The sequence below is a fragment of the Leptonychotes weddellii genome, chromosome 14, assembly GCF_054177405.1.
Source record: "Leptonychotes weddellii isolate Sample4059 chromosome 14, ASM5417740v2, whole genome shotgun sequence".
Classification (NCBI taxonomy): domain Eukaryota; kingdom Metazoa; phylum Chordata; class Mammalia; order Carnivora; family Phocidae; genus Leptonychotes; species Leptonychotes weddellii.
The window spans coordinates 71,325,026-71,341,241 of NC_138382.1; the positions used below are offsets into that span (position 1 = coordinate 71,325,026).

Genomic DNA, 16,216 nt, shown 5'->3' on the forward strand with positions numbered 1-16,216 from the left:
TGTCAAATAAATAAATAAAATCTTTAAAAAAATAATGAAGATTTTATTTATTTGAGAAAGAGAGAGAGAGAAAGCATGAGCGGGGACGAGTGACAGGGGAGGGACAGGGAAAGAGAGAGAAGCAGGGAGTCTGATGCAGGGCTCAATTCCAGAATCCCAGGATCATGACCGGAGCCAAAGGCAGCCGCTTAACTGACTGAGCCACCCAGGTATCCCTTGGTAATTTTTATAGACTATAATTTTGTCACTCATTTAAAATTTCCTGGAGAAATAAGTTACTGCTTTTCTATGCATCTCACATGATAGTTCATATATTCAAATATCACTTCTACCATTCTTCAGCCCTTAGGCATTACTCATTACAATTATAAAGACCAAAATTTTGTTTTACCACACTAAATACTAAATAGTCCTCATAGAGACAAAAAAAGAACTGTTCAACAACCCTAAAAAAAGAAAAAACCAAAAAACAAGATCTAATGGGGGACTATTATACAGTGAATAATTCTCTCAGCTCACACAGGGCTCAGAGATGTTTGAGTTCTGACCAAACACTTCCTAGAGTGGAGAAAATCTATTGAAACAGGGGACATATGAAAGAGACCCCAGAAAAATTATGCCTCTTACTATTGGGCCAAAATAAACCTACATTTGTATGCTAACACTACTCTAAATCTATCCCTAAAATGTTTAAAAACAAGCCATAGGAAGGTCAAAGGAATTTGCAAGTTGATTAAACCCCTGCTACAATAAAGTCCAATATTCTTCAAAGAAAGACAACAAAGTCCAGAATTCAACATCATGAAATTCACAATGTACATACTCTACGAGAAAATTACTAGACATATAAAAAATCAGGAATATGAGAGCCCTAACCAGTAGGAAAAATCATAAACACAAACTTATAAATAATAGAGAATATAGTATTAGCAGACAAGGACTTTAGCTCTTACACATACATTCAAGAGCACAAAGGAAAACATAATGAGGAGGGAAATAGAAATTATTAAAAGAACCAAACAGAACTAGAGATGAGAAAAATGTAATTCCTGAAATGAAAAACTAACTGGATAGGATTAACAGCATTTTAGACACTAAGGAAGAAAACATCAGTGAACTTGAAGACACAGCAATAGAAACGAAACAGAAAGAAAGAAAGAAAAAGACTTTTTTGGAAAAAGGAAGGGCACATGAAGTGATGTGGAGGTTAACAACAGGTTGTCTAATATATATGTAACTATGTCCCAGAGAGAATGGAGGAAGAAAAATATCTGAACAAAAATGACCAGAAGTATTCCAAAAATATTCCATAGATCCAAGATGATCAATGAACTCTAATTAAAAAAAAAAAAAAGGGTGCCTGGGTGGCTCAGTTGGTTGAGCGACTGCCTTCGGCTCAGGTCATGATCCTGGAGTCCCGGGATCGAGTCCCACGTCGGGCTCCCTGCTCAGCAGGGAGTCTGCCTCTCTCTCTGACCCTCCCCACTCTCATGCTCTCTATCTCATTCTCTCTCTCAAATAAATAAATAAAATCTTTAAAAAAAAAAAAAAAAGAAAACCCTATCAAGGTATATCATAACCAAATTATAGGAAATAATATGAAGAAAAAATCTTAAAAATACCCAGAGAAAAATGAAAAGACACATTACACATCACGATAATTGATAGAACAAGTATTCAGAAAATCAGTAAAGATATAAAAACCATGATGAATAACATTATAAGTCAAGGTTATCTAAAAGACATTTATAAAACTCTTTATCTGATGTTATGACATTACTAGCATGTATGTTTATTGAAAGTATCTGTGGAACATTTACCATGATAGAGGACATCTGGATGATAAAACAAGTTTCAATAAGTTGAAAGGATTTAAGCCATACAAGGTATATTATCTGACCACAAAGGAATTAGCTTAGAAGTCAGTAAGATAAAGATAACTCAAATATTTATTTTTTATTTTTTTAAAAAATATTTATTATGTGAGAGAGCGAGCGAGTGAGCAGGGGGAGGGGCAGATGGAGAGGGAGAAGAGCCTCTCAAGCAGACTCTGCCTTGAGCATGGAGCCCAATGGGGGGCTCGATCTCACAACCCTGAGATTATGACCTGAGCTGAAATCAAGAGTCGGACACTCAACAGACTGAGCCTCCCAGGTGCCCCAATAACTTATATATTTAGCTACAAAACAACATATTCTTAAATAACCTATGGTTCAAAAAAAAAAAAAAAATCAGAGTGAAATAAAGACTGTTTCAGAGAAATAAATAATGAAAGAATTACCCTCAGATTTGCACTCTAAGAAATGATAAAAGATTCTATAGTAAGAAAAATGATAGCAGACGGAAAATTAAACACAGGAAGAAATAAAGAGCGGCAAATTTTAAAAAGATTTTATTTATTTGAGATAGAGAGCGAGAGAGTACGAGTGGGGCGAGGCACAGAGGGAGAGGGAGAGGGAGAAGCAGGCTTCCCGCGGAGCAGGGAGCCCAATACAGGGCTCAATCCCAGGACCCTGAGATCATGACCTGAGCCGAAGGCAGACACTTAACCAAATGAGCCACCCAGGTGCCCCATCATTTAAAAAGTTTTTTAAAAGATCATTCATTGACTGTTTAATGCTATGCTAACCACAAAGTATCATTTAGTATATACCGATTCATAAAAGTCAAATGTACAGAGTTGGGAGGGAGAATACAAAGGTATACTGTTATAAGACAATTATATTAAATGTGAAGTCATATTAATAAGTAAAACAACATATAGAGGTAAATCAATACTATTGTTAAAATAAAATTCTAAACCAAAACAAAACAAAACCTCCGTTAATTCAAATGAAGATGAAAGCAGAGAAAGAAAAAAGGTACAAACCACAGCCAGGACAAATAGATAACAAATAATAGTATATTTAAATCAAACTGTGTTTTTTTTTTAAAGATATTTTTTATTTATTTATTTGACAGACAGAGAGAGAGCACAAGTAGGCAGAGCGTCAGGCAGAGGGAAAGGGAGAAGCAGGCTCTCTGCTCAGCAGGGAGCCCGATGAAGGGCTCGATCCCAGGACCCTGGGATCATGACCTGAGCCAAAGGCAGCCGCCTAACCAACTGAGCCACCCAGGCGCCCCTTAAATCAAATTATGTTACAAAATTACATTTCATATTAACATAATTCAAAACTAAAAATATCAAATGAAAGTAGAGACTGGCAAACTAAATAGAAGAAAAAAGCAGGACCTAACTAATGCTATTGAAAAGAAATCCACTTTAGGGGCACCTGGGTGGCTCAGTTGGTTAAGCATCTGCCTTCAGCTCAGGTCATGATCCCAGGGTCCTGGGGTTGAGCCCGGCATCAGCATCTGGTTCCCTGCTCAGCGGGGAGTCTGCTTCTCCCTCTGCCTCTCTGCCCCCCGCCCCATGCTCTCTTTCAAATAAATATATAAAATCTTAAAAAAAAAAAAAAAAAGAAGAAAAGAAAAGAAATCCATTTTAAGTATAAGGAGAACCATAGGTTAAAAGTGAAAGGGTGAAAAAAGATTTGCTGTGCAAACACAAACCAGAAGAAAACAGGTATGGTTATATTAATATCAATCAAATAGATTGCAGATCCAGGAATATTGCCACATGTAATAGATATTTCATAAATGAATGGGTAATTTCAACAAGAAGACAGAACAACCCTAAGTATGTGTGAACTCAATAACAGCTTCAAAATGCACAAAGAAAAATGAGAACTGAAATGAGAAATTAACCAATTCATAATTATAATTATAGGTTTAGATACTCCTCTGTCAGGGATGGAACAAGCAGACAAAAAAATCAGTAAGAATACAGAACACTGTTTAAAATAGTTCAGTAGCAAATTGAACAAATTGACATTTATACATAACTCCTTTTTTTTTTAAAGATTTTATTTATTTATTTGACAGAGAGACACACAGTGAGAGAGGGAACACAAGCAGGGGGAGTGGGAGAGGGAGAAGCAGGCCCCCCGCGGAGCCTGGGGATCATGACCCGAGCCAAAGGCAGACGCTTAAGGACTGAGCCAGCCAGGCGCCTCTCCCTTTTTTTTTTACACAGAGAGAGAATGGGAGAAAGCATGAGGTCGGGAAGGGGCAGAGAGAGAATCTTAAATAAATTTCAATTATTTAAATCATATTAAGGCAGTGCTTAATTGAAAGTGCTTATATTAGAAGAGAAAAAAGTTGTTAGGTCTAAGCTTAAAAATATAGGAATTAAAAGAGAAAATTAAAATCAAAGTACAGCTGACCCTTGAACAATGCGGGGATGGGGGTTTGGAGTGCCAGCCCCAGCACCGGTGAAAATCCACATGTAACTTTATGGGGCACTGGGCTGGCTCAGTCGGTGGAGCATGCGACTCTTGATCTTGGGGCTGTATGTTCGAGCCCCATATTGAATGTAGAGATTACTTAAAAATAAAATCTTAAAAAAAATCCATATATAACTTTAGACTCCCCAAAATTAACCAAGAGCCTACTGTTGACTGGGAAGCGTTACTGATAACAGAAAGAGCCAATTAACACATATTTTATATGTATAGGTATTATGTACTATATTCTTACAATAAAGTAAATTAGAGAAAATTAAATGTTATTAAGAAAATCATTAGGAAGATAAAATACATTTACAGTACTGTACTATATAAAAAAATTCACAGATAAGTGGACCTGAGTGTTCAAACCTGTGTTGTTTAAAAGTCAACTGTAATTAAAAAGAAGAGAAACAATAAAGTATATACGGAAATAGATTATAAAAAGATGAACAACAGTAAAAAAAGTCAATGAAAGCAAAAGTTGTTTATTTGGAAAGATCACTAAGATTAACAGACTTTTAGCTAGACTGAGAAAGAAAAAACAAGACAGGAAATATTACCAATATGAGGATAAAAGATCACTGAAGAGCCTATATGGATTAAAAGGATAATGGAATATTATGGACAATGTTTTGCAATAAATTAGACAAATGAACTTGTAAGACACAAATGATCAAAATTGACTAAGAAAAACAGAAAACATGAAAAGCCTTTGAAATTGAACTCAAAATTTAAAAACTTCCAAAAAGGAAAACTCCATGTCTAGATGCTTTACTAGTGAATGCTATCAACCTTTCAAGGAAGAAATAATACCAACCCTAAAGAAACTATAAGAAGTAGAAGAGAATGAAACACATCCCAACTCAATTTATGAAGTCAGCAATACCCTGATAACAAAACCAGACGAAGACATTATAAGAATAGAAAATTAAGTCCCATACTCACTCATAACAAAAGATGTAAAGATCCATAAGGAAATACTAGCAAATTGAATCCAGCAATGCAAAAGGATAATATATGACCACAAAATACAATTAACCCAGATATACAAGGCTGAACTTACTGTTAGAAAAATCAACCAATGCTATTCACTGTGTTAACAGAATTAATATTTATTAGATCATTTAATGAAGAAAAAAAAGTATTTGACAATCTTCCATACCTATTACTGATAAAAAAAAATCTCAACAGATTAGGAACAGAAGGGAGCTCAGTCAACCTCAAACAGGACATCTATGAAAAATCAACAGTCAACACCTAATTTATGGTAAAAGATTAAATATTTTTCCCCAAAACCCAGGAACAAGGCAAGGATGTCCATTCTCACTAGTTCTATTCAACATTTTACCAGAAGACCTAACCTTGAAATAAAGTACAAAAGCAAAAACAAAACAAACAAATCCCCACCATAATAAAAGACATAGAGATTGGAAAGGATGAAGTAAAAACTATTTTGTTTGAAAATGACATGATTATGTACATACAAAATCTTAAGGAATGTATAAAAAAAGCTAGCAGAACTAACATTTCAATTTAGGAAGACTGCAAGGACACAAGGTCAATTTTAAAAACAGCAGTATTTCTGTGTATTAGCAACTAATAATTAGAATATGAAATAAAAATATAATTCTATTTATAATGCCTCTCTAAAATTGAAATACTCAGGAATAAATTTATTAAGATACATATAACACCTATAAGATGAGAATCACAAAACACTGCTGAGAGAAACTGAAGACCTAAATAAATGGGGAAATACACCATAGTCATTGATTGACTCAATATTATTAAAATACAATTCTCCATAGATTGGTTACATAGATTAAGTGCAATCCCAATCAAAATGTGAAGTTGCTGCTAAATTTCACATAGAAAGGACCCAAAATAACCAAAACACTTAAATTTTAGGGGAACTCACACTACAGGATTTTAAGACTTACTATAAAACTGGAATAATCAATCAAAAAAAAAAACTGGAACAATTAAGGTAGCAGTGTATTGGAGAAAAATGCCATTGGTCAATGAAACAGAATTTAGAGTCTAGAAATATCTCTCTATATATATGGTTGACAGATTTTCAAAAACGTTACAAAAGTAATTCAAAGAGAAAAGGATAACCATTTCAATGATACTAAAATAATTTCATATCCATGTGAAAGAAAAAACCATTAACCCTTACCTTACACTGTAAACAAAAATAACTCAAGATACATCATAGACCTAAATGTAAAAAAGCTAAAGCTATAACACTTCTAGAAGAAAACCTGGAAAAAATTTTTGTAACTTTGGAATAGGTGAAAATTTCTTGGATAAAACACAAACCACAAAAGAAAAAAATTGGTTAGTTGAAACTTCATCAAGAATTTAAAAGCAACTGTTAAGAAAAGCCACTGTTCAAGAAAAGAAAAAGGTAAGCCACAGAATGCAATAAAATATAGTTGAGAAGCACATGAAAAGATGTCTAACATCACATTATTCAGTGAAATGCAAATTGAAACTACAATGAGATAACACTATAAATTCACAAAAATGGGGGCGCCTGGTGGCTCAGTCAGTTGGGCATCTGCCTTCGGCTCGGGTCGTGATCCTGGGGTCCTGGAATTAAGCCCCACATTGGGTTCCCTACTCAGCAGGGAGTCTGGTTCTCCCTCTGCCCCTCCCCCACTCATGCTCATTCTCTCTTAAATAAATAAAAATCTTTAAAAAAATATTCACAAAAATGGTTGAAATTTAAAAGACTGACAACACCAAATGTTGGCAAGGATATAGAGAAACTTTCATACACTGTTGCTAGAAACATAAAATGGTACAAATACTCTGAGAAATGGCAGTTTATGATAAAACTAAACACATACCTACCCTATAACCAAAAAAATTCAAAATATATGTCTGAGCAGACTTGTACAAGAATGTTCACAGCCAGTTTATTTACAGTAGTCAAAAATTTAAAACTGCCCAGGTGTTCATCAAAAGGAGAAGGCAAATAAACTGTGGTATATTCAGACAATGGACTACTACTACTCGGTAATAAAGAGGAATGAGCTCCTTTTATATGAAACATGGATGAATCTCAAGAACAACATGCTTGGGGGCGCCTGGGTGGCTCAGTCGTTAAGCATCTGCCTTCGGCTCAGGTCATGATCCCAGGGTCCTGGGACTGAGCCCTGCATCGGGCTCCCTGCTCCGCGGGAAGCCTGCTTCTCCCTCTCCCACTCCCCCTGTTTGTGTTCCCTCTCTCGCTGTGTCTCTCTCTGTCAAATAAATAAAATCTTAAAAAAAAAAAAAAAAAAGAACAACATGCTTGGTCAAAGAAGGTTTACACAAAGACGTACACACTGTATAATTCAAGTTCATGAATAGGTGAAACTAAGCTATAGTGAAAATAATAAAAAATAGCATTGCCTCTGGGGTAATGGGTACTGGACTGACTGGAAAAGGGTTTAGAGAGAATTTTCTGGAATGATGCTATGTTGTATAACTTGATACACGGGTGTATGTATTTGTCAAAACTCACCTAATGGCACACGTTAGTTTTGTGCACTTCACTGTATACGAACTTCACATTAAAAAAAAAGAAGTGGGGAGATGAACCATGAGAGACTATGGACTCTGAGAAACAAACTCAGGGTTCTAGAGGGGAGGAGGGTCAGGGGATGGGTTAGCCTGGTGATGGGTATTAAAGAGGGCACGTATTGAATGGAGCACTGGGTGTTATATGCAAACAATGAATCATGGAACACTACATCAAAAACTAATGATGTAATGTATGGTAATTAACATAACATAATAAAATAAAATTTTAAAAAAGTGTGTGTGTGTGTGTGTAGTTATTTATATGTATGATGAAGTGTTGAGGGGTAAAATCTATTGATGTCCACCATTTATTTCAAAATGCATCACAAAATGAGATAAACTGATGAATGAAAAGAGGAATGGATAAATGTACCAAAACAAATATATCAAAATGTTAGCTGCAGAGTCTAGCTAGTGTATATATGGATATTCATTGTACAATTCTTTCATATTTAAAATTACCATAATAAAATGGAAAAAAAATCATCCTATTTTTAACCTAAAAGTTACAAGAGACTTAAAAATGTTCAGGCATAGGGGTGCCTGGGTGGCTCAGTTGGTTAAGTATCCAACTCTTGGTTTCAGCTCAGGTCAGGATCTCAGGGTCATGAGACTGAGCCCTGCATCAGGCTCCACATTCAATGCAGAGTCTGCTGGAGATTCTCTCTCCTTCTGGTTTCTCTCTGCTCTTCCCCCCCCTCCCCAAGTAAATAAATGAGTCCTTTAAAAAATGTTCAGGCATATTTGAAAAAGAACCAAATGTTACTTATAGAAATGAAAAATGTAATGGCTAAAATTTTTAAAACCTCAATAAACAGTGTTACGTAGTTATATGAATTCACAGAAAAAAACCAAATCACTTAAGAGCAAAATGGACAAAAGATTTGAACACACTCTTCACAAAGAGGAACAAAGAATAAAAAATAAAAAGTTACTCAACCTAAAAGCAATTTCAGAAATAAAAATTAAAACCACAATGAACTACTAATTTTTTTTTTTTTATTTGACAGAGATACACAGCGAGAGAGAGAACACAAGCAGGGGGAGTGGGAGAGGGTGAAGCAGGCTTCCCGCAGAGCAGGGAGCCCCATGTGGGGCTCGATCCCAGGACTCTGGGATCATGACCTGAGCCGAAGGCAGACGCTTAACGACTGAGCCACCCAGGCGCCACCTGAACTACTAATTTATACCCATTAGAGTCACATGATATATAGTAAGACTGCAACAAGTGGTGAGGATTAGAGCAAAAGTAACTCTTACACACTGCTAGTGAGTGTAAATTGATACAACCACTTTGCAAAACATTTGGCATTACCTAGTAAAGTTGGAAGATGCTTATATAATCTGACCTCACATCCCAGTATAGAAAATCTTATACATGTGTACCAGGTAACTGATAGAAGATTTCACAGTGGCATTGTTTATAATAATAAAAAAATGGAAACAACCTAAATATCCATTATCAGTAGAATGGACAAGAAATTTTTGATATACAGTCAAACAATCGAATCCTATAGCACACTGAAAACAAATGGATGAAAGTTACAGTTGTCATCAACTTGGCTCAATCTCAGGACTATAATAGTAGGTGAAAAAAAAGCAAGCTGTAGAAGAATACATACAATTTGGATCCATCAACATGTTGTGTAGGAATATAAATAATACATATGGCAAAGCTATAAAGAAAAATGAATGATAATTATAAAATTCAGGATTTTAATTTCATTTGAGAGAGAGAGATAGGATCCGGGAAGGGCCTAAAAGGTAATGAAAATGTTCTACTTCTTTAACTGGCATTCAGATGTGCCTTATATGGGTCATCTTTATATGTCATAATAATTTGTAAATATTATTTTGAATCTATTAAAATTTTATTTAATACAGTATATTTAATAAAATATAATATATGATTCCTAAATACCTAAAATGGTAAAATTGGTCTTTAATAATATTCTTTGCCTACCCGAAAAATCTTGTGCATCCTCATGGTGGCTGAACAAAAGATAAATCTTGTGAGAAGCAAGCGAAGAAATTCATCTCCAAAAAACTGGAGAAATGCTTGATCTGCAAAGAGGAGAAAGATGACAGTAAAAAGATGCTTAAAAGAAAAACTCATTTCAAAGGGGAAGAAAGTTCGAAAACCTTCTCAACTTTCCTGCCTTCAACAAATACCTTTAAAAATTCAAACAATTTCAACAATATAAAACCATTATAGTATGTTAAGTGTTCAGTTAGATTAGTAGGGTACCTATTGAACGTGAATGGGTCAGTAGCTGGGCAATATCACGGTTGATTTTTCGAAGATATTCTTGACATTTTTCCCATAGGCCTCTGCGCATGCTTGACAATCCAGAGACAAATAGGAAGGCCATTAGAGGATTGTTCAAAAAGAGAGTGAAGAGGCTACCTCGTTGAGATTGATCTGTAATAACAAACATGTTATATATATATAGACAACAGTTTTGCAAAAGATAAGAGATCTATTTGAGGAATATTTTAATATAATGATATTACACAAAATTAAAGCTGTATCATTAAAACATAATTCAATAAAGTAGATTCTGCATGGAACTATAAAAACATCCCAGGTACGCTGCTTTCTGCTGAACAAACTTAAGAGAGAGCATAGGAAACTTAAGAGAAATGGAAAAGGAACATAGTCCTTTGTCTTTTTCACTCCAACTAACAAATTTTATCCAAATATGGCAAGTACATGGGTGGTTCATGATAGAATTCTCTGATGAGTACTAGAATTGGCCATCTTTTTCATTCCCTTTTGTTAGTTGCTCTTTCTCACCTATCCCTTAAATATCAATATTTTCTCTCTTTGACCCTACACATTGCTGATCTCACCTACTCCCACAATTTCAGTTATCACTTACATGCCTACTGATTCCCAGTTCTCTTATCTGCAGCCTAGATCGAGCTCACCCGGTCTAGAACTGCACTGTCCTACTGTAGCTACTGGATACTTCAAATGTGACTGGTCCAAAGTGAGGTGCACTGTGAAATGTAAAATATATGTAGGATTTCAGAGCCTCTCTACAAAAAGATATATTAATTTCACCTGTTAAACTTTTTTTAATGTGGCTACTAGAAAATTCAAAATTACACATGACTTACATTATCTTTCTATTGAACAGAGCTGCTCTAGACTACGATATTCAACCTAAGTTTCAAAGGTAACCTCAAACCCAACTTGTCAGAAATTGAAAGCAAATTCTTCTCTTTTGTTCTCTACAAATCTGCTTCTTACGCAGTACCATCATTTCTACCAGCATCTTAGCCAGAAACCTGGAAGTTCACCTCTGCCTCCTTCCTCTCCCTTGTTCCCTCATATCCAATCCATCACCAAATCCTGTTGGCTCTTTGGGCTTAGTATCTTTTGAAGCCACCACCATCTCCCTATTTCCATCAGTGCTCCTCTCCAACCCATTCTCCACAAGGTTAATGAATGCTCTTCCATGCTACTCTTCTGTTCACAATCTTTTGATGGCACCCCACTGTCCTCCATTTTAATCTCTTCACAAATCCTAAAAGGTTTTTCATGATTCAGTCACACAATCCCACACCCTATCCTTCCACTAGCAGGAAGTACTTTAATTTCTCTAAATGTTCCATAAACTGGGGCACCCGGCTGGCTCAGTGGGTAGAGCACACGACTCTTGATCTTGGGGTTGTGAGTTCAAGCCCCACGTTGGGTGTAACAATTACTTAAAAATAAAATCTTAAAAAAAAAAGTTCCATAAACTCTCTCATCACAGAGCTCTTATGTCTGGGCTCACATGCTATTGCTCTGCTAGAACACTCTTGTTAACCATGTCCCAGCTCCAAATAATTCTATATAACCTTCAACTCCACTCTGACATCTTTTTATCCATTTTCTTCACCGGCAAGGGCTGCTCAGGAGTTCCTCTTACATGTTCCATATGCTTCCTTCTACGAACCACTAATAGCACCTATAAGAAATGCCTCTTAGGTTGTCTGTATCTTTGGCTAGACATTTGGCTCTGTGAGGAACATACTGTGTTTGTCTGGTCAGAGTGTTAACTCCAGCGCCCAGCACAGAACCTGATAAATAAATGCTGAATAAATGTTTGTTGTACAGATGATGTAACTCGTGGTTCAAGGGAGAACTGGAGACTTTAGTTACTAGAGGTGCAGGAACCTAATTAGACATCCCAAAATTTAGGTATCTGCTAGCTTTGTGCTCAGATGGGCCATATTTAAGGGATTAGACGTCTAAGCTTTCCAGCACAAAGATATGATACTGGACTAAAAAGTGTTAACGGTGTATACGACAAATAAGTGTGATAATAAGCATTAATAATAATGACCATTAAAAAATGAGTTAGCACATATTGAATACTTACTATATATCCAAAATTATTTAACGAGGAAGTACTATTACTATCTCCATTTGATAGGAAAGAAACAGGCACAGAATGGCTATGTAACTTCCCAAGGTCACATAGCTAGTCAGTGGCTGAGTCGGAATTCAAATTCAATCAGCTTACCTCCAGAGTCTCTGTTTTTACCCTCTATGCAATAAAGCCTTTCGGAACAAATAATCTTGGTATTAACCCATTAGCTCATGCAATTTTAAATAAAGCTGCATCTTAATAGGACAAATTGACAGCAGAAAGCACTAAGTAATTGGAAGGGGTTACATTTCTCCAGAAATGACAGGAAACAGGTTAACAAAGTCCTCAAAGCAGGAGAATTTTACCGTTGTTTGAAGGTAAGTTCTATCCCTTAGTAATTCGGCTTTTGGATACAAGAACGTAATATTTCTACATGGTTTTTTCCCTGTTAAATAGCAAAACTTACCTTAAAACAACAGTGAAAAGTCTCCAGCTTCTCTCAGGCTTTCAAATGCTGACCATCACTTCCTGTGTCAAACTATGTCAGTAGACAGGGCTTCTGGCTGGGAAGTAGCAGTAAAATGCTATCTCCCACAGAGAGACATCAGCACTATTCAGTCAGGGAGATGGTGAAACAGTGACAAGGACTGCTAAAACACGGTTAAGGTTTGTTTAGTTTTTACCTAGCTTAATGACTGGGAGTTGGAATTAGATTTTATTTTACGTGCTGCTTATCAAGGACAAATTATTAAGGACAGTCTTTCATTTCTCAGCCATCCGAGAAACAGCCATAACCCGGACACACTGTCTCCCTAGCACACTGAAAATAGGTGCTTTTATTTTAAAAATACAACAAGGTAAAAATGTGAATAAAAGAAACCCTTTAAGTTGTGCCAGTAAGGTTATCCTAACTCTCAGGCATAGGCTGAGAAGTTTTTCTAGACCAGAAATCATATAGTTTTAAAAGAAGCCTAAAATAGGGGTGCCTGAGTGGCTCAGTCAGTTAAGTGGCTGCCTTCAGCTCAGGTCATGATCCCAGGGTCCTGGGATCAAGCACTGCATCGGGCTCCCTGCTCGGTGGGAAGCCTGCTTCTCCCTCCGCCTGCCACTTCCCCTGCTTGTGCTCTCTCTCTCTCTGTCAAATAAATAAATAAAATATTAAAAAAAAAAAAAGATGCCTAAAACATGTAGCTAGAGATACAGGAAATCATGTTGTATGAAGGGCGACACGCACACCAAAACAAAAACAAAAACAAAACAAAACAAAAAACACCTGCAAAACAAATTTTAAAATTCACAAATCATGAGTTCCCCAACAGTAAGGGACCAAAAACACCCTTTCTCAGGGATGATTTATCATTTCTTTTAGAATTATCTCAAGACCTAATGGCAGCGCATTAAAGAAGTCTAGTTGTTGGCAAGACTTCTGGGTTTATTTCAGACTGACACCTGCCACGTTAAGCACTATAAATCAACATGTGATCATTATAGGTGGGGAGACAAAGATTAGTATTATTCAAAATGCAGACAGTGTTTATAACAGGTAATGACAACATACCTTGTAAAGCTTTTGGATATGCTGTAGGAGAAAGCAAGCAGACTAGTGGCTGTCCAAATAAGTTTGTGAAATTCTGTAACATATAAGAATTTAAAACTTTCATTAAAAATTTGACCAAAGATAGTTACTCAGTAATTTTCCAAAGCACGTCATCAGTGTATATGGGGCCCTTTTACTCATAAGCAGATGCAGAAACATCAATAACAGCTGAACAGACTGCCATCCATGTATAACTACTAAGGATAATAGACTTTCTTATAATAGTGAAGTTTACTAAAAGTAAACTATTTATTTTTAAAATAAAGGCATATACATAGTTGCGGTGTTAAATAGGGAAAGATCGTCTGGCTATCTGCCAAAAGGCCACCCCAATGGGCAATGTATGCCAATTATTTACAAGGGTGGATTTTCCAAGCTCTAGAATCTGGCTCTCCGTCTTACAGGTTCTAAAACCTGACTTACTGGGGAGTAATCAGAGAAGACTGCAACCATTTCTCATTGTGAATCAAATTAACTGCTTACAAAGAATGATGTATAAAACCAGAATGTCAATATGTTAATTTACAGTGAGAATTAAAGTTGATACTCAAACTAGAACACTCTTTGCCTGATTAAGGATATCCATTCTCTAAAGGATGGAAAGACACAATATGTTCTTAGAGAGAAACCCATTCTAAAGATATCATTACACTAATTTATTAAAATTTGAACCAACCTCAATAAAAATGGCCACAGATATTTTTTCCTGCAACTGAAAAAAATAATTCTAAAGTTCATATGGAAAAAGTAGATTAGCCAGGAAAACTCTGAAAAAGAAGAACAAAGAGAGGGAACTAGATTCATGAGATATTGAAACATACTTTAAAGCCTCAGTAACTTAAAATATGTGGCACTGGCATAAGAGTAGGCAGAAGACCAACGGAAGAGAACAAAGAATCCAAAATTAGACCCCCAAACAGACAGGACTTCAGTATATATGATAAAGATGATAGTTCAAATTAGGAAGTAGGAAAATTTGGAGTGCCTGGCTGGCTTGGTTGGAAGAGCATGTGACTCTTGATCTCAGAGTCGTGAGTTCAAGTCACACATTGGGTGTGGAGATTACTTAAAAAAATTAATAAAATAAAATTTTTAAGAAAGTAGGAAAATTTGATGGCTAGATGGCTATCCAGTAGGGAAAAAACTGGATAGCCATCATAGAAAAAGTTGGCTCCATACTTTGCACCACACACTTGGATAATTCCAAATATATCAAAGATTTAAATGTAAAAAAAAAAAGCAATAAAAGTGCTGAAAGAAAATATAAGAAAATAAGTGTTATTATTTTATAACCGAGATCTTTCTAACTATTATGATTAAGATTAATAAACCCTGGGGTGCTGGCTGGCTCAGCTGGAAGAGCAAGCAACACTTGATCTTGGGTCATAAGTTCAAGCCCAATGTTGGGTGTAGAGATTACTTAAAAAATAAAGAAACTTAAAAAAAAAAGATTAATAAACACAGTTACAAAATCAAAGGCTTGTGCATAGTAAAATACAGCATAAGCTAAATCAAAAGTGAAATGATGAATTGGGGAAAATATCTGCAAGGCACATTACAAAGATTAATCTCCTTAATATAGAAAGAGCTTCTCCAAATCCATAAGAAAAAGACCACTGATCCAATAGAAGAATGAGTGGAAGACAACAGGGAATTCACAGAAAAGGGAATATAACTAACTCAAATACATGAAAAAGATGCTTAACATTACTGATAAGAGAAATAAAATCAAAGCTACGCTACAATATCATTTTTTAACCTACCAGTTTAACAAAATTTCCAAAAGTTTGAGAATATACACTGTTGGCAAGAATATGGGGAAACAAATACTCATATGTAGATGATAGGAGTATAAATTGGAACAAATTCTTTAGAAGACAATTTGGCAGCATCTATATTCCATTAACACAGGAATTCTACAACTAAAAATTTATACTAACAATATATTCTCAAACCTGTGAATAACATTAAGCCCTAAGTTACTCCTTGCAGCACTGGTAGTAATAGTAAAGACTAGAAACAACCAAATGACCAGCAACAAGGGATTGATTAGTAAAATGGTAAAATACATTCTGGCACAACCATACAATGGAATACTATGCAGTTATTAAAAAAAAAACAAAGAGCAAAGAAGTTCTTTATGAAGGGATATGGAAAGATCTCCAACATTTTTTTTTTTTTTTTGAGAGAGAGAGAGAGAACAGGGTGGGAGGGGGGCACAGAGGGGAAAGGGAGAAGGAGAGAATCTTAAGCAGGCTCCACGTCCAGCATGGAGCCCGACACGGGGCTCAATTTCATGACCCTAAGATCATAACCTGAGGCAAAATCAAGAGTTGGGACACTTAACTGACTGA

The 16,216-nt window shown here is 35.8% G+C and overlaps 1 protein-coding gene across 3 annotated transcripts in view; it reads right to left on the reverse strand.

The window, feature by feature from the left end:
• The window catches only part of SCAI (suppressor of cancer cell invasion), a 134,073-nt gene that overhangs the window by 10,816 nt on the left and 107,041 nt on the right, over window positions 1-16,216 (reverse strand). For 2 of the 3 annotated variants that reach the window (XM_006744204.3, XM_081803570.1), the window contains 3 exons: window positions 13,824-13,896; window positions 10,150-10,323; window positions 9,865-9,965 (listed from right to left, as the gene is read on the reverse strand). In XM_006744204.3, the coding sequence (XP_006744267.1) occupies window positions 9,865-9,965; window positions 10,150-10,323; window positions 13,824-13,896 (348 nt within the window). Of the gene's footprint in view, window positions 1-9,862; window positions 9,966-10,149; window positions 10,324-13,823; window positions 13,897-16,216 lie in introns of those variants that run through there. The other variant, XM_081803571.1, reaches the window with a different exon arrangement.